The sequence below is a fragment of the Moschus berezovskii genome, chromosome 3 (assembly GCF_049115385.1).
Source record: "Moschus berezovskii isolate FMDL1 chromosome 3, NW_MosBer_1.0, whole genome shotgun sequence".
Classification (NCBI taxonomy): domain Eukaryota; kingdom Metazoa; phylum Chordata; class Mammalia; order Artiodactyla; family Moschidae; genus Moschus; species Moschus berezovskii.
In genome coordinates, this window is record NC_142462.1 from 39,153,648 (window position 1) to 39,178,549 (window position 24,902).

At 36.0% G+C, this 24,902-nt stretch overlaps 1 protein-coding gene across 5 annotated transcripts; it reads right to left on the reverse strand.

The window, feature by feature from the left end:
* Positions 1 to 2,732: 2,732 nt before the first annotated feature.
* On the reverse strand, positions 2,733 to 21,792 carry TRA2A (transformer 2 alpha homolog). Of its 5 annotated transcripts, none has more exons than XM_055420582.2 (9): positions 21,572 to 21,792; positions 20,978 to 21,045; positions 11,178 to 11,311; positions 7,889 to 8,054; positions 6,812 to 7,000; positions 4,996 to 5,111; positions 3,933 to 4,058; positions 3,548 to 3,612; positions 2,733 to 3,384 (listed from the first exon to the last, which is right to left on the reverse strand). In XM_055420582.2, coding segments are annotated over exons 1-9 (876 nt in total). In that variant the 5' UTR covers positions 21,573 to 21,792; the 3' UTR covers positions 2,733 to 3,373. The 5 variants fall into 5 exon arrangements, with proteins under 5 accessions (XP_055276557.1, XP_055276560.1, XP_055276556.1 ...); XM_055420585.2 differs by having other exon boundaries at positions 3,548 to 3,615; positions 3,933 to 4,055; positions 21,572 to 21,791; XM_055420581.2 differs by having other exon boundaries at positions 3,548 to 3,615; positions 21,572 to 21,791.
* Between the last annotated feature and the right edge of the window lie 3,110 nt (positions 21,793 to 24,902).

A 24,902-nucleotide genomic window follows, 5' to 3' on the forward strand; every position in this document is an offset into this window, starting at 1 on the left:
ATTCAATAATGTATAATGGAGTAGGGGTCCTTGTATACAAATGTTTTCGGTTTTCTTCAGTTTGCACCTATTAAAAGTGAAAACCCTAATTGAGAAACCACATCATACAACCCATACTTTTAAAATTTAAATTGTATTAAAAGTATATGCCTTCACAAGTAACTTTTTAAAGAAATACTTGTTAATGTAACAGTACTTGCAAATAAAATTCATGTCCCTTTTTATGTTTCAAAAACCATTTTCCATTGTGACTACTCTGCACTTGATTTTTTAAATATCAAGTAGAATACTTCAATTATCTGACACTAGGGATGTTTTGGATAATTGAATTTACAAGGTGACTTAAACACCAATACATTATAATTTTTTTTTTCTGGCCTGCACCATGTAGTTTGCAGAATTCTTAGTTCCCTGACCAGAGACAGACCCCAGGCCTCTACAGTGAAAGCACTGAGTCCTAACCACTGGACTTCCACAAAAGTCCATAATTATTAAATTGCCTCTTCCTTTATTAAACATTTATATTAAAAGTGATTCTTAATCCCTTTTTAGGGTGGAAATTTTTGATGGAAATTTTGGACCGGGAATTTCATCAGTTAGCAGGCTCCACCAATGATTTCCCTGTTAACTCACTCATTTATATATATATTTATTGGACATTTACTCCATCAAGAATAACAGGTACTATAACTATTACCTCATTGTTTACAAATGTGTCGACAAAGAGAAACCTGGCAGGCTATAGTCCATGGGGCTGTAGGGGTTGGATGCAACTAAACAACAAACTACACGTAACATTTACCATTTTTAAGTGCACAGATCTGTAGCGTGATTCATGTTCCTTGTTACACGACCACCTTCAACTTTTTTGTCTTCTGCAACAGAAATTCTATTTAAACTCCCTACTCAACCCTTTATCTGTCCTTTTAATTTTTCCTAATTAAAGTGATCAGAGCCACATTTGATGCTCTAAAGCTGTCACATTTCAATTACCCATGTGTCCCAGTTTACTTTTGAGGGAAGAGTAGGATTAGGCCGGAGAAGGAAATGGCAACCCACTCCAGTGTTCTTGCCTGGAGAATCCCAGGGATGGGGAAGCCTGGTGGGCTGCCATCTACGGGGTCGCATAGAGTTGCATCTATGGGGTCGCATAGAGTTGGACACGACTGAAGTGACTTAGCAGCAGCAGCAGGAGAATCAGGCCCTCTTTGAAGAGTCTCAGTTTTTCCAAGTTTGTCAATTTTATCCCCAACTCATTGTTAAAGGATGTTGCCAGTTACGTTCCCTACATCAAGGAAGTACCCTCTCAAATTTACAAAGCAGTAATTGTAGCAGTCTGAAAATCATGCCCTGAAAATCTATTCCTGGATTAAATTACCATCAGAGAGATACAACAGTCACTTTCTGTAGTTTTAATTACCTAAAGTTGACCAAATAATCCAAAAATATTAAAAATTCTAGAAACAATTCATAAGTTTTAAATTGTAAGCCACTCTGAGTGATGAACTCTTGCACCATCCTGCTTCATCCTTCTTAGGGTCTCCAACCATCAGCATCATCATAATCCATGATCCAGCATCACCTGGAGCACATGATCCTCCTTCTCATATATTATCAGGTCGACTGTAACCTTTCATTCACCTCACTTAATTGATCACATGGGCATTGTATCATCTCACATTATCTCAAGTCTGAGAACGCATTCATGCACCTTTACTACAATATGCATGTATGTGTTTAATTTTTTTTTGGCCACACTGTGTGGTTTGTGGAAATCTTAGTTCCTCCACCAGAGACTGAACTTTGGCCCTCAGCAATCAGTGGAGTATACCTGGACTGCCACGGTATTGTATTCTCTACATACTGTGTCTTTAATCATGTTCAGTATCTCTTTCTGTGGCTATTAATTCTCTTCCACATTTTGGCTAACATTTTAATTTTTTGATGATACATAAATTTTTAAAGTATTCCTACAGTCAACAAATTAATGTTCTCATTAGGGCAATGATTTCCAGTCTTTAAATAAACTGGCTTAAAGAACAAAAATCCTGCAGGGACCAACGAGAGAGCTTTATTGTCTAAGATAGCCCTTAGTGGAGAGTTAACTTTTTAATAAAGATGTCCAAGGTACTTGTATTCCACAGATCTCACTGAGCTAGCATACAGATCATAATAAGCTAATTTCATTACCACTGCTATGAGGGAGAAAACAAAGGAGCTCATGTTCCTATACTTTTTTATAAAGGTCGCCTGAAAAATCATCCACCTCTTCATTCAAACAGCCTCCCCTTTCATTAGTCATTTAAGCGTGTTTTCCCATTAGAACGTGGGCTTCTTGAAGAAATAAACCATACTCTTTATCTTTTCTTCAACACTGAATACTATCAATATTGGTAGTTGACAAAAAAAGGGAAGAAAGAAAACGGTTTTTCAAGACTGAACAAGAGACACAGATTATACATTTAGGTGTATGCAAAAGTACTAGGAAAAAGGAAATCCAAATTAATCCAGTTATATTTCCCCACTGTACCACAATAAAGAGAGAGTCCCATTTTCAAAGAAATTAACTTTTATTTGAAAGAAGACTACTCCCCCCCACTACTTCTAAGAACTCTATACAAACAGCCTGCCTAAACCATTGTCCCAATACCAAATAGAATTGCTCTAAATAATAAATAATAAGGGCTGTCCTTCACTGATTAATAAATTCAACACAAAAATCACACTTTACGTTTTTAAGTTTCAACAAATGTATTTTAAATACAACATGTTTTACAGGAGTCCACAAGCTTTTCATTTATTAAAAAAACGATGTAATTTTTAGGGTTCAAAAATTCTGTTCTTCAAAAGAAATGACCAAGTAAGTATTTTCTTCTATAGCTTCAAACTTTCTACACTCAACTATTTGACTGTTCCCATGCCACCCCAGACAAACTTGACCTGACTGAACTACTACTAACTTCCCCAAAAGAAAGTTAAAAAAGGAGTTTGTAGTAAATGCAGACCTCTAATACAATGTCTAATACAATATCTAACACAAAAGAAGCTTTAAAAAGATCATTTCTTTCCTCATTTTGATAAGCTAGGAGTGAATTTTCCATAAAAGCAAAAAACAAAAAAATCATTTACAAAGCATAACACGGGAGGTTCCTTTTTTACTCAAGATGTTTAACTACTCAAAAATGACAATTACATCTTTAAGAGTATAATAAAAGGGGTGGAAAATAGCAATACAATTGACGAAGTGTAGATGCTAAACAAACCAAAGATTTTTTAAGGGTTCTTTTTGAGGAGTAGGAAGGATTAGAAGCTTGGGGAAATCCAGAATTAAAAAAAGAGAAAAAGATGTCCTCAACTGCAACCACTCTGCTTATTAATAGCGTCCTGAAAAAGAGTAAAAAAAAAAAAATAAGTCAAATGACAATTCACAGTTTCACTTGCCTAATATTTTCCCAACTATTCAAAGTCACCATACACTGTAATTTTCTAAAATAAGCCTTAATTACAAATTAGGTTCTTAATGTGACAAAAGCAAAAGTATACATACTTGGGCTGTAGGATCGAGATCTTGATCGTGATCTGTATCGACTATAATAAGGAGAAGGTGATCTTCTTCTGTAGGAAATAAAAGATTACTTAAAAAAGCACATAATCACTACACTGAAGCAGATAAAAACAAAAATTTCATCATTCAAAATAGTAGCAGATCTAAGATAAGCTATTAATTTTTCAATGCACCAACTATATAAGGTGAGTACTGGCCAATACAAATACACATGCCTCTTCATTGCAACTACAGAGTATCAACCACTGGACTGCCAGGGAAGTCCCATATTTCGCTCATTTTTATCAATACACATTAAACAAATTAAAAGTGCCAATACTACTATTATCATCTAATCCAAAACAGAAATCATAAGTTACAACATTACCTGTACCGGTAATCATAGTCTTCATATCTGTCGTACCCACGATCATATCCTCGATCATAGTAAGAATCTCGACGTCTGCCACCTCCTCCACCTCCACCACCGCCTCCACCACCACCGCCACCACTGCTGTAGAAAAAGGCGAAATTCCACATCAACAGGAATGATTATTTCCTATTAGCATTTAATACAAATAGATGGTTAAATAAAATGGAAGAAGGTAAGAGAAACAATAACCCTTTCACGCCAGTTACTTCAATGTCTTACTCTGTTGACTCCTATGGTACTCTGCTTCGTATTTATAACATAAATAGCCAGGAATAATTTCACTAAACTCTACATATTATAAGGCACTTAGAACGCACTATCCACATCACTAAGACCTTTTCAATAAGGTGAAAAAAAGCACTGTGCTGAGAAAAAGTACCAAAGTACTAAGATGTATGTTCTATGACCAGTTCAAAAGCAGTTAATAAACCTCAAGAATTTAAAAGTATCCAAGCCTGAACACCAAAGAAAACTACTTTATACTAAAGTCCAGCAGTAAATGTTAAGGTCTGGTGTTCAAATGTCTATCAGTGAATTTAAATTCTAAGCCCTCTTTTCCTTGTTGTTTTCCTAACTCTTAATCATATGGACATTATTTTCACTTTAGTTTTCGGTGGGCTCTCCTTGTCAAATCCTTTTTTTCCCCCAAGAGGCTTCACGTTAAATGAAAGCCCATATTCCTTCTTTCACTCTCTGGTTTTAATATATTAAAAATCATTTTCCTATACACAGAGGCTTCCAAGGTCACATAAATAGAATGAGAAGTATTTAAAAGCATACTGCATTTTTCTAGCATTTAATAATTTTTCTATTGTATAGTACAAGAAAAGAGCTAGGAATGCACTTCAACTAGTTTTAATTTGTCCCCTTGCTCAAACATACATATAAAAAAGTAAAATGATTCTCAATTCTAATTACAGGGGAAAAAAGTTTTATCTTTTGATTAACCAAAGATATGCATGCATTTCTGCTGGCTTTCTGACTCTTAACATTCAGCTCAGGAAACTCGGAATCTTACTGAGTTGGTCTGCCCATGTATATGCCTGGTGTTGGCGTGTGTGCTCTCTTGGTGATAGAATAATCCACCCGAATTCTTCTACCATCCAGTTCCATTCCATTTGCCCTTTCCATAGCCTGTAAGAGAACAGGCACAGAAAATCATGCATAATTTACCAAGGGGAAACTTTCAAAACTCATTTCTTTCAAGTAAAAACGGCAAGGACTTGACATATTAATTCCTGTTATATGCCTGACAATAATAATGAATTTTCAATGTACACAAGAACACTTAAGCAGGCTTGTGTTAAAAGTTATAAAGCAGCAACCACAGAACCTACAGAATTCTGAGGCTTCACAATCTAGCTTCAGTCTGAGCAACTCAGAGCAGAAAGTACAATCTAAACTCGTCAAGCAATTCCTTAAATAACATACTGCCACCTAGTGAGCTTCAAATACAAAGGAACTTTCTAATCTGCCACCAAGATTATACCTGTGCTCATATTCCCTATCATTCTGCCCTTTGGTACTAATACTAATAAAAGCATTAATAAATCAACCACTTTAACACATTTTAAGAAGCATTTTGGAACTAAGTGAAGCAGTCATTTCCATTTTACCTCATTCAGAAATAAACCTAAGGACCAGGGGTGTCAAAAGGCAGGGCAAACAAGCTTCATATTTAAACAAATTTTAACTGTGATATTGTCTGCACTTTTACTTCAGGTCAGATATCCTGGTATTTCTAAATTTACACCTTTATCCTTTAATTGAGAACAGGAAAAAACAAAACACAAATATGCAACAATAAAAAACCACTAGTGTGTCTATCAATATGTCTATCATATAACTAACTGCCTTCAACTGAGAGCATTATTTTGTTAGACTTATCCAGGTTTTTCAATGACACTACCACTGACATTTGGCAGCGGTTAATTCTGTGTTGTCGGTGGCTATCCTGTGCATTGTAGGATGTTTAATATCATCCCTGCTTTACCACCAGATGTCAATAGCATCTATTACTACTTAACAATATGCTTTTAATATGACTGTTTATACTGTAATCAAACACTACTGATACAAAGAGCAATAATGACCTACACCCAACTACTGTCACATATAAAATGGTACAAAAAAGATAATCCAGTACCTTCCGTTCTTTAACAAATGAGCTTCAAAAATTCCTTAAAATGGAATTTTCAATTCAATCACCATGAACTTTTAAAGGCAAGTCTACTGCTTCCTCTACAATCCATTACCTAGTACATTAGAACAACACTATTTCAAATCTCTGACATTGACTGGGATCATTGACTGGATATCATTAGGCATATTAAGGGCACTAAACAAAAATGAAAAGGTACCAACTCTTTCCATGTATTATTTTCATTTATAGAACAGAATGATAGATGAATATTAAGAGAATAGAAAAAATAAAGCTCTGTATAAACAGGGAGATAATCAGACACAAAAAAATTAAACAGATTAAACCGAAACACAATTTTTTAAGTCAATGTAATCATTTGCTTAGAGCACGAATAAGGCTTTTTCAAAAAAGAACACTTAATATACACTTCACCTTTTCCATTTAACTCATACACTACTTCACAAGGCCAGATTTTAATCAGGATATGCCTGTACACATTTTAGCTGGAAAGTGAAACTGAACATTCCAATTTTAACACTAACAGGCAGAGTTTAAATCATGTCAGAGAATTTAAGAGCACATAATGTTTATGGAACTGGAAATTTATTAATCAACTCTCAAAAGTAACTCAATACTAAATAATGCACATAAGAAATTTTTCAAAGTGACAAAAATATTTACAAAAAGTTACCTCCTTTGAGTCATCTATTCTTTCGAAATAAACAAAAGCAAATCCCCGAGACCGTCCAGTTCGCTGGTCATAAACCACATTGACACCACTCAACGGTCCATATCGTGAAAACACTTCACGAAGATCTCTCTCTGTTGTGTATAAACTGAGGCCAAACACTCCTAGACAAGTATTGGGATCAGGATTTGCCTGTTGAATAAAGATGTTATTTAAGTTCCAAATTAAAAAACAAACAAACATACAGAAATACGTCTGCTTAGGGCACTTCACCCAATATACAAAGTCACTTGGAAACAAGAATTAAAAGGAAAAAACCAGATGAGCTATATTTTACAGTTCATAGTAGTACACTCAAGCCTTCTTTAGAATATACTTCAGGTTATAGACTGAATAAAAATGTCCCTAATTCACTAGTCCAGGAATTTTCAGAACAAATACTAAGAATTTATCTTTAGTTTACTATTTCTAGTTTATTCCAACGTTTCATATCCCTTATAGATCTGTACTCAACCTGACTTCACTTACAATTGCTGATTAGACTCCCCTCTTCTATTTTCACTCTTTAGCAAGGATGTTCTTTCCAGATTTGAAAAATTAATGTGCAGATTTCAAAACACCATTAAATAGTAGCAGACTCCATCACCATTAAATACAATCAAACCTCAATGTCATATATCCAAGACTCAATTTCTTTATCAGTAAGGCAACCTGTCTCATGGAAAGGTTAACTGCATTTATTAATGCACTGAGGAACTTTGCATATTGCTCAATGTAAGTGTTAGCTTGGTATTTCCTTGCTACCCTCTTCCCATGGTAAAACTTTCAATCTCAATATTTTCAAGTTAGCTTTTTATTTCAATTCTTGCAACATGTTTTCCCCCAAATGTATTTTAATGACTCAAAGTCAAGAAAAGAAAATACACTTGAATGCATATAAACAATATTCATATAGCCAAGGATGTTTCTGGAGTACCACTTTTCAACATTACTCTAGTTCTTACAAAAGCAAGATTTTATTCTATGACTAAAGACACAGGAAACACATAAAAAGTTTTCATTAACTTAAAAACCATATACCCTGCTGCCTGTATGTCTTCTCCGGTTAGACATTGGAGAATGACTTCGGCTCCTTCGACGCCGGTATTCTGGTGTGTATGACCTACTTCGAGATCGTCTCCTATGAGAGTGAGAATGGGATCTGGATCGAGTGTAACGTCTATGAGAATGCCTCCTTGACCTCGACCTTTGAGAGAAATAAATTTAGGTAAAAATACTGGAACAAAATGGCTAACACTGTTAAAAATCAAAAACAAATGGACACCAGTTGAAGGCTCTCTGGACAAAAACAGATTAGTCATTAATTTAATTATCAAATACTTGAAGACATCACCTGCTCACCATATAAACTGCTTTGTATTAATAATAACATACCACTGAGCATCATTCCATGTTTGGTTTGAGTGCTCCCTATTTGTAAACTGTCTTTTTGGTATGTGCACAGTAAATTTTTACAAATTTTGTTAGTGATTCATTAGTTTTACTTTAGCTTTCTGAACTTTTGACAATTCCAAGGACCTATACATATAACCCTGCTTGTTTTCAGCTTGTTTATCCTTTTAGAGGAAAAAGTATTCTTCCTCTTGTAGACTATATCTCCTCCTTGTTTCCAGTTAACTCTCTTCACCTTACGTTACAAACATGTTAAGGCTCCACATTCTTTAAAAAGAAAGATATCAACTAGCACTAGAAAGAAAATTCTTTAATACTCTACAACATGGATATAAACCTTGAGGACATTATGCCAAGTGAAATAAACCAGTTATAAGAAGACAAATACTGTGATTTCACTTAGATGAGATACTTAAGAGCAGTCAAAATCATAGAGACAGAAAGATGGTGGTTTGTCAGTGGCTGGAAGGGGAGGAGAATGAGAGTCCTTGTTTAACTCGCACTTTCAGCTTTACAAGATAAAAAGAATTATGGAGATGGATGGCTGTGATGAGTGTACAACAATATGAATGCATTTAATGCCATACTCTTAAAATGGAAAAAAAAAAAAAAAGACAAAACAAACCACCAACCAACTACCATCACAATAAAATTGTTTGATTCTTATTACCTTTTCAGTATAGTCCTATATTCCCTTAATGGTTAAGGATCATTTCCTCTCCAGTCTTTCCTTAGCCTGCTGCAATCTAGCACCTGCTAAATTAACTCATCACAACCTAAAATGCCCACCTAATCTAACAGTCCTCATGTTTAATGGTCTTCATTTTTTCAAACCTTCTACAGCATCTCACCAATTTTTCTACTGCTGATTCCCTAGTTCATCTACTGTTTGATTATTTCCAATTACTCACATTCTTTTCACTGCAAAGAAAATGGAATTTCTTATTACTATTCATCTGATCCATCCTTAAACACCAAGACTAGTAGTGATGACAGTCATACAAAATAACTTCTATGAGGCATTCAATAGATGTTATAAATGCAAAGGGCCAGAAAATTTAAACAATAAAGCTGGGAGATTTTACTAGGTAGGCAGGGGGAAAGTGTTCTAGGAATACCAAGAGCAAAGGTTCCTTGGCAAACAATTCTGAGTCGGAGTGAAAACAATAACACGAATGGCCTACAATTCAAAAGAAATTAATCATGGGGAGGTGGGGTAGAACAAGAACAAACTTGTGTCCATATAGGAACACTGAACAGGGTATTTTCTATTTTCCTTAGCGTTAATTTATAGTTTCAATTTAAAAAATAAAAAATATTAATAAAACTAGTTGTTACATAAAATACCAACTGTTACATTTAAATGTGTTGGTCCTAGGTATGGAGGGCTGACTGTACTATGCCATTTTACATAAGGGACTTGGGCATCTGAGAGGGACTTCCCAGGTGGTGCTAGTGGTGAAGAACACACCTGTTAATAGAGGAGACTCAAGAGACAAGGGTTCATTTCCTGGGTCTGGAAGATCCCCTGGAGGAGGAAATGGCAACCCACTCCATTATTCTTGCCTGGAGAATCCCAAAAACAGAGAAGCCTGGTGGGCTACAGTCCACAGTGTTGCCAAGAGTCAGACATGACTGAAATGATTTAGCATGCACCCATGAGCATATAAGAATTTGGTATCCACAGGAGAACCAAACCTGCGCCGCCCCCCGACAACAGATACTGAAGAAGGACTAAAGTAATGAAAAGTGACATGAGTGCCTATCCTTTCTCTTAAGTCAGATAGGGATAAATATCACGAAAAAAAATTAGGAGTAAGGGAACAGTGTGTGTGCACTGGTATTTAATGTTCTCCAGTGATACAGGAGCATAAAACTGAATCAAGTGATGATTTGAGAATATCATGAGGGAAGAATATTCTAGGCTGAGAGTAGCAACCACAAAAGTCCTAAAATGAAAATATGCTCACTTGTTTCCACACCCGAATTCTATGGAGCAAAATTCTGCACATGTGGATTCAGTTAAATATGTAAAGTGGTTAGTAAATCAAGCACTAGGCTGGATCCTGGATACAACAGAGAAAAAGAACTAACTGTAGACTACAAGAAAAGTACAGCCTTTGAGTCTTGTTTCATGTCCCCTTGCAAGCATACTCTATTCAGAGACATAAATTATGTCTTTTAATCAAGAAATTACAATGACTTATCAAAATAAAAATAACTGTCCAGATTGCTTTTAACTATTCCTCCCACCTCTCCACAACAGCACACCTGAGATCTCTGAAACAGTGAACCCTGCAATGGCTCACTAGTTATTGTTATAATCAGGGGAAATGGCTGGAACTCTGAATCACTCCAGCACCACTTTCCAACAATTCCATCTGATCAGAGGATCAGAGTTCCACCCTGGACCTAATGAGTCAAAATCTTCAGTTAAAGAATGTAGCTGTAATGTGAAACTTGAAAAAGCTTCTCAAATCATTCTGATAACCAGTGCAACATATATGTCAACCTTTTCTGCATCAAATTGTATGCCAAGTCTCCAATGGAGAAAATTATATATTTTTGTTGTGCAAATATCACTGAAATAATATCAAATAACCCTCAAATGCTAAGCACATTTAAATCAATCAACACATATTTAATTTGCATTAATAGCAAGTAACAGCTCTAGATTAATAGAGCTAACAAATGATTCTACCTTATCTAAGTCTTTATATCTGTAACATACCATTGATTTCCAAACTCCATTGTTAAAAACAAACTTCATGATTGATTTTGAGCGAAATTTCCAGAAAAAAAAAAAAAAAAGCAACAAAAATGAGGGATTTGGTAAAAACCACTTTGCACAGAAAAATCCAAGAAAAGCATTTTAAACATACTCACATATTATTCACATATTATTTTAAACACTTACCTGGATTTTGATCTTGATCGAGAATGGGATTCAGAGTGTTTGGAAACCCTTGATGGACTACGAGATCCTGACCTGCTCTCCGATTTTACACGAGCAGGAGTTCCCGTTGGAGATTTTGACTGAGAGCGAGACTCCTAACAAAGAAGACAGTATTACAAATGGCACTGGTCACATAGATGCCTAACACCTAACATTTAAAGTACCGTAATTATTTATATTGATTGCTCCTGAAAAACAAATGGTTAGGCAACACCCTCCAGAAAAAATTTCAGCTCATTAATAACCCATTGTTAATACTGCTAACTGTCCTCAATAATTCCCTACTTGAACCAGATCACCAATTCTCTATTAACTAAGTAATCATGCAAATTCATCTACAACTTGATCATACAGACACTGGAACATAAACCATACATTTACTTAACCTAGGACCCATTCATTCTTCCAGATTCTTTTAATTCTACTTCACTCTTGCTTTCTACTTCTCTTCATTCTTCATTGAGTTTTTCATTTTTCATACTTCGTGTATTCTTCCCCAAAACAATTCAAAATAGCCTTAAAAAAATATTCAAGTGCTTCTATCTGACCAATCTTCTGTTCAATTTTTTCCCCCATTCAATTTTAATTTTCTGATCTTTAATACTTTTCATTAGCCTTCTTTTATCTTGATTTATCTTCCACATTCTTGGAAAAAACTCTTCAATTTCTTCACGAACATTAACCTTAATGGAAAAAGAACATTTAGTATATTTAAGCACGTGGGGATTATAAAACTCTGCTGGAGTTCAGAATGTTATCTACCAAATGGAAAAGCCAGCAGGTAAAGTGCAAATAACTAGTTTATTAAAACAATTTTAACTCTAGTTTCTAACAATTAAAGAGAATTTACTGAATTTCTCTAAATGTTTTTTACCATACTGTTCACCCTCCTCCCCTTTCAAGTTTCATCCTAGTTCCTAAATGTGAGCAGTTTTAATATAAATACTTAATTCAAGCATAACTCTAACATTAACTGTAACCCCCCCATACCTATGTCTTAAGTTTTCACTAATTTATAACCTGAAGATTCCCAATGATCTCAAAATAAGCTTTCCCTAAGCCGGGTTAAGATACCAAGATATAGTTAAAGCAAAGCATCACAGGCTGGAATATCTGTACACACCTATCTAAACTCACCTATTATAGGACACATGCTGAGGTTCAGAGAATTAAAACACAATTAGTATAATTACTAACAATTCCTGATTGTTTGACCACTATCTTTGCTCACTCTGACTATAACCAGAAAGATACAATCTGAAATAAAACAAGCATACTAAAAAAAAAGGGGGGGGGGAGAGAAATATAACATTAAAAAATTTTCCCCTTTGGCTTTTTAAGTTCCTAGTAGTTGTATATTTTTGCGACAGAGCCATTTAAAAAATTCTGTTTTATCCACGAAGTACCATAATGTACACTACAAAATTAGTATCATGGTCTTTATTGTTTATCCTACCTTTTTCATAGTTTTTACATATTTTATATAGTTATGCATACTTATATTCCCTTCAGTGACTACATCATTTATCAGAAAACTGACTGGCTTCTAAAAACTTGGATATAAATCAAAACTTTCCAAATCAAATAATTTAAAAATTAGAAGCCTGTTTTTAAAAATTTGATAGACATATGAAGAACTTATGAACAAAGTAGGATGGACAGTTTGGTTTCTCTGTCCACTTAACCCTTGATTATTAGTGAAAACAAACCCATTTTCCACCGATTTTCATTTATGTCATTAAGATTATCACCCAACTTCCTTGAAGTTTTCCTTCTGGCTTAATGTCAAAGACTTATTTTTCAAAAACTGTACTATTGATGCTGCCAAGCCTATTTTTTTTTCAGATGAAAACAAACTGAAATACATAGCTACCCTTCTGTTCAACATCCACCTCGTCCATTTATTTACCTACAGAAAGCCTTTCACCACATCTCAGATACTTTCTAAATTTCTGGACAGATGCCTGGAACAGGCATAGCAATTTAGGTTTTTTCATTCACTGAAACTGTAAAAGCAGCCTATTCAGGACGAAAAACAAAAGTATGGCCACTCATTTGTAATTGAAGTCTCATAGGCCAGTTCATTACCTATATTTCATTAGGTAAAAATATACTCCCCCCTTTCTTTTGACTTTCCCTTATATAAACAGATCTCTTGCTATAAATCTACAAACATCACTACAGCCCTTGTTATATACACAAAAAACTTTGTGTTCTGTGTGCTCTGATACTCTTAAAACCTTTAATTTTTAAGACAGAAATAAAAAGTTTATATATTAAAGACTTCTATCATAAAAACAATAGCAGAAAATTATTCAATAGTGCTGAAAGTAACCACTTTTTAGGTAATAACGTTAACAAGGTAACTCAGTAACAATTTAAATTTTAAATCTCATTTCTGGCATAGCAACCCACTGGAAAACGTCTAATTTTCCTTTTAGTTTGTTACAAAAGCTAAGATATGACAGAATATCTTTTGCTTTTTATTATCCAAGGTGTCACAAATACCTAACCTTCTCTGTTACCTACCCTTCAATTTTTATACCAGGGAAACCTCAAACTGCATCTATTTTTTCATGGAATCATTCAAGGTTACGAAAGAGTGCTCATGCTGCTGCTGCTAAGTCGCTTCAATCATGTCCAACTCTCTGAGACCCCATAGATGGCAGCCCACCAGGCTCCACCATCCCTGGGATTCTTCAGGCAAGAACACTGGAGTGGGTTGCCATTTCCTTCTCCAAGAGTGCTCATAACTCCCCCTTTAACTTATAAAGATGTCAGTCATTTTAACTTCCAAAAACAACTTAGAGACATCTAGCTAAAAGGGTAAATCAACAACTGTCAGTAAACTTAAACTAAAAAATAAAACTACAGAGCATAAAAAACTTTTACTCTTCACTGTGCATTAGAAATTAGACTATAATAAGCCCTCTCTGGACAAATGCTAGCTTATTCTTTTCCATCTTTGACTATCTTCATTATGAAATGGTAATATCAACTTTTCCCAAAGAAATTCATATAACTATTCAGAATCTGGAAAAGGAATCAAAATTGCAAAGAGAAAAATAAACACTGAGAAGGGTGTTATCTGTCCCGTTTCATTAGAGACTATTTAATCTGCTCTTATATCTGTCAAGAAGTTCTGCAAATTCCTAAGTAACCTGCATCTGGACCCACCAACCAATACAGTGCCTACTTGAAATGAGCAGATTAATGACTCAACCAAATCATATAAATCTTAAGTAGGCTTCTAGTCTACCTTACCTACTATAAACCAGGAGCTGGGCAGAAAGTTCTCACAGCACAACCTGCTTAAATAGTGTTTTTTTTAACCTATTCTTTATTAACAAGATGCCTCTAGTGGTAGCTGAAGTACACAGCCAAAAATAAAGAGCTAACTACGATTACTAAGAAACTACTATAGTGTATCCCATACAAGCAGTCTAAGAATTGTCTATATATAAATATACCATGACCATGTACTCAATCTAAGAACTATCTATGTGTAAAAATATTATAACCATGTACTACTTTTTAATCAGGAAAAAGGTTATTAAATACGCACATGTAGTTGCAGAACATGAACAAATCCTACAGCAAATAACTGCAGTGTCTTTTAATACAGCTAGTATATTGAAGATGGAAAACAAATTCCAACCATATGTATGCTTAATATTTAAAGCCCATTAAAATAAACCAATAAAAATGTTACGCTATAACCCATTCTAATATTATGACAAGGCAAATGCCAAGTAGCAGTGTCAGGTTTACAGAAGTTCAAGTCTATATGAATATAGCCTAAGTTTTAAAAACAGATTCTCAAAATATATTTCCCTACTACTTTGTAAAATTGAGAGATTTTCACAGAAATATACTAGTACGTTTAGGTGAACTATAGGTGGGGGTGGGAGGGATTTAAATTACTCAAATAACATATTTACTGTACTAAGAACTTCATTCTTTAGGACTTGTAGATAACAGTCTGTGTTTATTCAATTCATGTATTTCAGTCTTTCAGTTTATAGCAGTTCTGCTTCTTCCTTTTGCGTATTAAGCTGTTTCTTTTATAGATCCTTAAGCTTAAAAAGCGGAGAAGGCAACAGCAAGCCACTCCAGTACTCCTGCCTAGAAAATCCCATGGATGGAGCAGCCTGGTAGGCTGCAGTCCGTGGGGTCGCTAAGGGTCGGACACGACTGAGCGACTTCACTTTCACACATTGGAGAAGAAAATGGCAACCCACTCCAGTGTTCTTGCCTGGAGAATGGGGTCACAGAGTCGGACACGACTGAAGTGACTTAGCAGCAGCAGTAAGCTTAAGAAGAAATATTTTCAATCTTTTTAATCCATAACTAGTATTAGAGCAATTTCTTAAAAAGAAAATACCAACTGCTCAAAATATTAGCTATTTTAAAATAAATTTACCTTCTTTTAAAGTCCAGCATGCTGCATTTTAAGTGAGATTAAAGTGATTTTTGTATTTACAAAGGCTCATAGATATTCTAAACTTGTATGTCTTTATAGTCTCTAAAATTTACAAATCTTTCATACAAACTTGATTTATGTAGGTCATGCCATGTGGCTTGTGGGATCTTAGTTCCCTGACCAGGGATCAAACCCTTGATCCCTGTGAAACATGGATTCCTAACCACTGGACCACCAGGAAATTTCCTTCTGTACAAACTTTAAACATGGTTCATAAACCAGTCAGCTTATACACTATGATCAGTTGTCCAAAAAGCTAGTGTGTAAGTGGCAACTTCAAAGGTACAGAAAATAAATTTAAAAGGACTAAAGTAGTTTAGCTCTATTAAAACAAACCACTAAAAACCCATTACAAAATTTCCTACTTATGTTCTCATCTTTCAGTGTTACGGAGTATTTACAAATCTTCAGTAAGTAAGACTACAGGGCCTTAGTTTCAAGGAAAAAACTTAACTTTTCCTCTGCCTCTGACTGTTCAGGCCTAGTCTCTCACACTTTGGTGAAAATCATAAGACAATAAAGATTATACAGAACTACATTATGGCAGTAACTTAAAGGAAGGAGGGGAAACCATATTTTCTTCATTATTTCCTTCTTAATTTTTTTCTTTTTACAGTGTTTACTGATTCCCCATCCAATCATTACCATTTTCTCACCTTCACGTCTATCCTACTAAACTGGTTACGATATGTGAATAGTAAGTATTAACTCACTCAGCTTGAGGATATATCTTTTATACCCAAAGGGGAGGGGTCTCAGGGTTAGTTACATGATGACTGAGCACCCACTGATGCTATCAAGAGGTTTTCACAGTATTTACAAGCTCTAAAATACTTATGCTGATTCCTCAAGGCCATTTTTACACTTGTATACTACACACTATACTATAAGGACATAACTTCAGTTCATCTACAAAATTAAGTCCATAAACAAAGCTTATCTGTATGTTAAAAAATGACTCTTATCTCTAAATATTAAAATCCTTTGATAGTCTTTCAGATCCCAAGACTCTTTATACTCATTTTAGGAATGGTTCAAATTATAAGAAGTAACTATGGCAAAATTGTAGAAGTACAGTTAGGCATCAACTGTACTACTGGTTGTACTGTTCCTTTTAAAAATCCCACCTTCTGCTTAGATTGAGCAAATGAGCACCCTTCAGCAAAAGAATCTCAAATATAAAAATTTGAATGTTAAAACATTTCCTGAAGTTTTACAAATTCTCTGCTTAAATAAATGGATGGGGAGAACAAAAATGTATTAAAATTGGATACGTATTACTTCAGAAAAAAAAAATTAAACTCAAGAGACACAGACTATTCCCTAAGTTTAATAATACTTCTACTAAATGAACGGAAGCCTTACTCTTTTGCAACAGGTTGATGTGATATGTAAAATTAAATTGCTGAAGAAGCTGGATTGTTTATTTTTTAATTTAAACCTAAACTGCTAACATTCTTATCTATAAAACAGGATTTCAATTTTATTTGTATTCATTAAAAAAAAAAAAAGAGGGTTTTTTTTTTAAAAAGAAACTAGTGGCCAAGCTGGGTTTTTAATGGCATAGTCATCACCCTTATTATTACAAAACCGGTTACAAATAAGAAAAAACAAAAAACTTTCCCCTATTTTTGATATTCTTTAACAAAATATCTTAAACACAAATTTAAATTCTAAACTGATAGATGAATTTGTGTTTTGCTCTTCACTTTTCTTATCCAGTTAGTCATCTCATATATAAAGAATGGGAATACTAGGGTCTCTTTAAAATATCCCAGCTACTCAAGAAGCCAGAACAAGCTCTCAAAACAGGATGCCAGAATAAGTAGTATCCTTCCTCTTCAGCAATTCTACTAAGTATACACAATCGTGGAATTATATATATCAGATAAACTCAGACATGATAAAGAATCCTTAACCCAGACTAAAAACTCAGGGCCATTGTTTTTTTTTAAAAAAACTGGACTCCATGTTTTTCTAAGTTTCATTTAAAAAAAAATTAGGGGTAGAGGGAAATAAGTAAAATAACAAGAAAATATTAATTTCCATTCCCCTTAATTTCTATCAAGGATACTAAAATTTTTTGAGATTGAAATCCTAATTTTAGTTGAAGTTGTACACAGCAAACTATTTGTTATTTTTATGAAGATGACATGCAAACAAAGTCAGCTCAAGTGCCAATCTCACTCCTAACTCCAAATAAAGATAGTCTCACTTAAAATTCTGTTAACTTGATGCACATGCCAAGCAAACTGTTTAAATGGACTTATTTTAATAAGTATCGCTATTCTTCTGGATCCCGTGAAATTCTCTTGCTCATTCTTTACATCCCACTGCTGTCCAGTTTAGATAAGATTTTTCATAAGCTCCTTCCTTAAATATTTTAAGTGTGCCCTGCTGCTCTTCCTCTGCTATTTTCTGTTCTTTGCTATAATTCCTTTTATTATGTTACTCTCATAAGAATCTATCAATGGCTCCTTACCACATATTGGATTAAGTCCAAATTCCTAAATCTAGAAATCAAACTCCTCCACTATCTGACTACACAGTCAAGCCTATGTAGTCTAGCAACCTGCTCACTGTCTCCCTCTTAAAATCAATATTCGTATTTCTCTTACCATAATATGCAGTGTTAAGTTTTACATACTAAATAAAACTTTTCCTCTGGGCTCACAAAATCATTCAACTTCATTCTCTGAATTTATTGGGGCTTCCTTGGTGGCTCAGAGGTTAACGCGTCTGCCTCCAAAGCGGGAGACCCGGGTTCGATCCCTGGGTGGGGAAGATCCCCTGGAGAAGGAAATGGTAACCCACTCCAGTATTCTTGCCTGGAGAATCCCATGGATGGAGAAGCCTGGTAGACTACAGTCCACGGGGTCGCAAAGAGTCAGACACGACTAAGCGACTGAACAGAACAGATCACACAGTACTTGATTATATTCTGACTTTTACCGAGATTTGAGCTATTAGTTATCACAAATCAGACTCCAAATTTTCTCCTTCGAGAACATCTGGTCTTTACAAAAAAGGTAACAGATGCTTAATACTTTTGAAGGGAATATGATTGATTAACTGCTAGGATGACTTTTAACAAAAATTCAGCAAATTATATTTTCCTTCCTAAAGCTCTTTTATGTTTTAGGAAAACTCAAGAGGTAATTATCTATAATGGAAAATTAAGTTCTTGTAATTGTTTTTAGCAAACTCCATTAACAGATCTGAGACACTAACATGGAGTGTGCTCTTTTAAGAAAAGTAATCAAAATATATACACAGCATATTTTATGCATGCAATAAGCAATGGATTGGGACTTGCAAATCTCAGATTCCTGGCTGCATTGTCTTTTGGGTATCAGTTTTTAATTTCTAAAACGGTAAGAGTTCTCCAGCCACTGTAAATTAGAAAATATGTCAAAGATGGTGAGGGGGGAGATTGTAAAATGCTATAAAAGTAGGAACTATTAGTATCAATTCTGTTTCTTTCATATGTTTCAAAGTTTCCATAGAGTCACTCTCTAATTTTAAGTATCTTTTCAATAAGATATGGTTAACATATGTTGTTTATTCCTTACATAAATGAAACGAAATCTGAACACTGACCTACTGATATTTTGTCTTAATCAAAAAGTTCGAAGTATAACAACTACTTAAAATATTTCAGAAACACCATTTAAAAATCCTTTTCTGAGACTCTCTAAAACGTTATTACATTTACGTACAAAGATAACACAATTTTATAAAGCCAAGGGCACTACAGTTTAAAAACTAAAAGCACTGCTGAATATGAAACTGCTTTAAGTACATCATCAGAAAACTGTCTCCCACTCTTCTAATTCTTCTTCTACTTATGAACAAAAACAATTACCTCAACCTACCAAAAAACCCAAAAAAAACAGAAGGTAACTGGTGAACGTACTGAGTTCATTCACTTAGGTATCAGATGTGAAAAAGTATTTCCTATGACCATGAACACTAAAAGAGGAGGAAAAGGTAAAAATCCCATTTCCTATTAAAACATATAGACAATGCCTACATGCATTTTAGCTTAAAACTGGGTAGGAATCTTACATATATTACTTTCTTAGCTGGGTAAGGTAACAATTACCTAGAACTCGCCAAATTTCTCAATTTGATGACCCCCCCAAAAAAGGTAAGACCTCAAAGGAAAATAAGGTCCCCAAAGTAGTTCTCTTCAATTCCCCACAAACCAAAACAAACATTAACTGCCCAAAATTGTACTTAAGTTAACGGACAGTAAAATTTCTTCCCATTATTAGCTGACATTTTCTAAACAAGAAGCAGCTTACGACTACCTATTACCAAGTATTAATTTTTTAAAAAAAGTTTTGTTGGAACCATCAATACCTCCCCCTAAAAAATGAGCAGGTAATTCATTGATTATCTACAGGCTTCAGATTTTAACAGAGAAAACCAATCTTAAAGGCATTCAAGATAGCTTTTTTGTCTTAATCTCAAAAAAGAACAAAAGTCTAAATCGACCTTCTTCTGGTTTAACTGTCTGTTTCCAGATGCTTATGAGCGTCTAAAAAAAGACAAAACTCATTCCCTCCAGCACACACCTAAAGTGTTTTTGATGTGTTTCCCTTAGTGACCAGAATGCCAACACAGGAGCCAGAAAATGCTGCCTGGGGACTGTTTTCTTTACAGGGTTTTACACTAACTCACTTCCATCAATTTCCACTACGAGGGTAACTTCCGAAATATAACCCAATCACTGCTAAACGTCCTAGTATCTTTAAGCTGAGGATAAGGTATCTTTGTGATGTTTACATTCATCACACCCAAAATAATGAAAAACTTCGAGCCCTCTTTGCTGGAGGTAGGGTCGAGAAGAGAAATGGGAGAGAGAGGGGCTGGAACTTTCAGGTAACCTTTTTGAGTTAAGAGAATAGCACAAACTATTGTAAAAATACTGAGCAATGAAATTTGTTCAGTTATGTAAGATTAAGACAGAAGAGTCCTTTTTGTTTTTTACCGTAAAAACCTGTAAAGGAGTGGTGAGTGTTTAAAGGTCATAGGAGGAAAAGCATTGGAAGTTGAGAAAGAAAGAAAGAAAGAAAAAAAAAAGCCCAACATTAAGGAATTAGAAAAATAAGGCGTTATAGCATTTCCACATTCATTTTGAAGTGAAAAGAAAGCAGAAGGGACATTAAAGGAGAAGGGCTCCTTGCGTAGTTTTCCCCTCACAGCTCTCGTCTTAAGAACGCTTAAGGGTCGGTGCGGTCGTTGACTAACCACTTCATTAGGCTCGTCCCACCTTCAAACTCAAGGCTTTCGCCTTTATAGACGCAACGCCGCCGGTTCCAACAGAGACGCGGCCGCTCACTGCAATAGAGAGCCAAGGAGACACAGGCCCCAGCTAGTCCCGCGCCAGCTTCTCCCCGCCCGGACAGCAGCCCCGCGCACTTTCGACCCCGAGACCCTCTACGATGCTCGGGGTCGCCAGAAACGCCACCGCAGGAAGCACCTACCACTAGCCGGCCGGGGGGGAACTCCCTGCCGTCTCCTCCCGCCCCACCGCGACGGGGACCCACACCTTGGAACAGCGATAAGGAAGCCTCGGGGTGGGGAGAAGGCAGGGTGCCCCGCGGGGGGTGGGAATCGGACCCAGGAGTCCGGCTATCAGTCAGTCTCCAAAACAGGGGGGAAGGGGGGTGATCCGTGGTTTTGGGGCAAGAGTGTAACCCAGAAGCCATCTTGGGATGTGAAGAAGCGACCTCGATGGCTCCAGAGGCTGCTCCCAGCGGGCCCCCGCAGGACTCCCCGCAACCCCGCCCGACCGCGCTCGTCCCCGTGAAACCCCGAGCATCGGGGCCGCCGCCGAAGACGGCTCCCGCGGCTTTGTACTCACTCTGCCCTCGAAGTTGTTCTCCTCTACATCACTCATGTCGGCCAGGCGCTCCCCAGAACTAAATAAGAGACAAGTCTCGGCTTGAGGGCCGATGGCCTAATCAACCCGCTGACTGGACCGTGGGGAGGAGGAAAGAGTCGGCAACAACGGCCGCCCCACTCCACTCCCACTCGGTCGCAGGCTCCGGCAAAATGGCGCCGGCACCGCCAGAAACCTTCTGGCCTCCCTACTGTACGACGTAAGGGGCGGGGCGTCTCTGTGACGTCAAGAGGCCCCGCCCCCAAGGAGGCTTTGTGGTGGCCTGGGCCTAGCAACGCCCGCCGCAGAAGCTCTGACCCTCAGCGCCTCGGAACCGACCGCCCACCTAACGTTCGAATTTCAGACTCCTTCTCAAGCGTCAGTCCTTTGGAAGATTTTCAGTCACCACATAAGCTTGTATTGACTTTAGTCCCTTTATATATTTTCCAAGTGGATTTAGATGGAACAGAAAAAACTGGAATCGTCTTCATAATTAGTAGGCTTTTTATTTTGAATGGTTTCAGTCAGCACTCAACTTTTCTTCAGCATTTGCTGTCATGCTATTGAAGTAATTTATTTACAGATGGGATTTATAATGAGTTCACTCCTCCCTGAGACAACTGTGTCAATTTTTTTTAACAATGCTTATTTCCCTGCTAATATTTTTAAATTAACTTATTTAATTATATATTTATTTTTGGCTGTGCGGGTCTTAGTTGTGGCATGGGGACTCTCAAGTTGAGTGGCGCTGGTTCAGTAGCCATGAGACATGTGGGATCTTAGTTCTGTAACTATTCAAACCTTGTCCCCTGCACTGGAAGGCAGATTCTTAACCACTGGACCACCAGGGAAGTTCCCCTACTAATCTTTCTTAACTCAGATGTTTCTATATATCTTCATAGTCAAAACTCTCAAATCTGTCTACTTGGTTTCAAATCGTGGTGATACTTTCTGAGATGACTTTGAGCCTTATTTGCATTTTGCATTTTTAAAATTAGTTTCCTCATAAAACTTTTTTCCTCATAATACTCTGTGATGAAAGGTTGATGTGAACCTTCAACCACAGTTCTATGTTAGGAAAGGTAGTTGAAAAACATTATTAAGATTGCTACCCCTGGTCTAGATTTCAAGACTTGACTGTGTCTGCTGTTGATAGAGCTGAACATATATACTATCTGCTTTAAAATTTTATTTATATTTTTGGCTGCGCTGGATATTCATTGCTCCATGGGCTTTCTCTAGTTGCCAAGAGTGGGGCTACTCAAGCACCGGCCTCTAGGGCTGGTGGGCTTCCGTAGTTGTGGCGTAGGGCCATAATTGCTCAGCGTAGTGTGGAATCTTCCTGGACCAGAGATTGATCCGATGGCATGTTCCTTGCATTGGCAGGTGGATTCTTCACCACTGGCCCACCAGGGAAATCTTATAACATTGGCTTTGTAAAAAAAATATTTATTGAAATATAGTTGATTTGTAACATTGTGTTAGTTTCAGGTGTACAGCAAAGTGATTGAGTTATCTATCTATAAAATTCATTTTTTACAGTTTCTTCCATTATAGGTTTTTATAAGCTGTTGAGTATAGTTCCCTGTGCTAAACAGTAGGTCCTTACTGGTTATCTATTTTTTTTTTCTAATTATTTATTTATTTGCATTACAATAGTTTAATATGAACAATCAGAACTAATGAACAGTATAACAATATTTTACAACTGAAATAATTAAAATAAACTATAAAATTACTACATAAAACAGGTCTGATCTAGCTTATTTACTTTCTATAATCTCTTCAGTGCTGCAAAACCATTTATTTCTTTTTTTTTTTCATGTTTTAATAAACACTTCGTCTTTTTGTATTGCTTTCTTTTTCATCACAATAATAGAAATATAACACCATATATCACTGTAAAACACATTTCCACATAAATGCTGATAAGCACAAAGTATTTTTCATCATTTACATTTTAACTGTAATAATATATGGCAGGATTAAAGCTGCATCCATCATGTGTCTAACTAACCTTGCTGTAATGAATTTTTAAATGTAATGGTTTCTGTTGCAAAGTAAAATCGTACATAATGTCTAGTGACACAGTACGCTGGTGAATGGGTGGTTTTGGAAAATGGAAATGCAACTTCATTTTTAATTAGATTAATAAACTTCACCACCTCCACCTCCACCTCCAGCCAGCTTCCCAACCCTCCCTCCCACCACCATTATTTATTTATTTATTTATTTTAAATGAAGCTTTTAATTAATGTTTGACAGAGCTGATTCAGGTTGAATAGACTAAATTTCTTTAAACAAACTTACTTATACTCGAGAGTCCTTTAAAAACTTAATAGCATTTATACATTGAAGGTATTTGATTTTCTTGTAACTAGCACTTCAAATGCAAAAAGCATTTGAAGCAACAAGCATTTGACCCAACAAGTAAAACTTTCTACAGTTCATAACTTTTATAAATAAAATAAATGTACAGTGAATAAGTTCTCTGAAATATTTCAATATTTCTGCAGGTTCAGTAACATCATAAAATACATATCAACTAAAATTCACAAATCTAAAAACCTGTTAGGCATTTTTAGGCGTTTTAAGTTGGAAATGAAGACCAATGTTACATCGTAATATGCCAATTACAAATAGTACTTCAAATAGCAAATACTACAGTTTGTCCCAAACTTTAAAAACTATTCATGAACTCAACACTGAACTATTGATGGCTATGAGAATTGTTTCCTAGCCTTTTTGAAAATTTCAACCCATTTACGTTTAAGGTAATTATTGATAAGTATGGCAAGCCACTCCAGTACTATTGCCTAGAAAATCCCATGGATGGAGGAGCCTGGTAGGCTGCAGTCCGTGGGGTCGCTAAAGGTCGGACACGACTGAGTGAGTTCACTTTCACTTTTCACTTTCACACATTGGAGAAGGAAATGGCAACCCACTCCAGTGTTCTTGCCTGGAGAATCCCAGGGATGGGGGAGCCTGGTGGGCTTCCGTCTATGGGGTCACACAGAGTCGGACACGACTGAGGTGACTTAGCAGCAGCAGCAGCAGTAGCAGCATGATCCCATAGCCATTTTCTTTATTGCTTTGGGTTCAAGTTTATACACTCTTTCTGTGTTTCCTGTCTATAGAAGATCCTTTAGCATTTGTTGGAGAGCTGGTTTGGTGATGCGGAATTCCCTCAGCTTTTGCTTGTCTGTAAAGCTTTTGATTTCTCCTTCATATTTGAATGAGATCCTTGCTGGGTATAGTAATCTGGGCTGTAGGGTATTTTCTTTCATCACTTTAAGTATGTCTTGCCACTCCC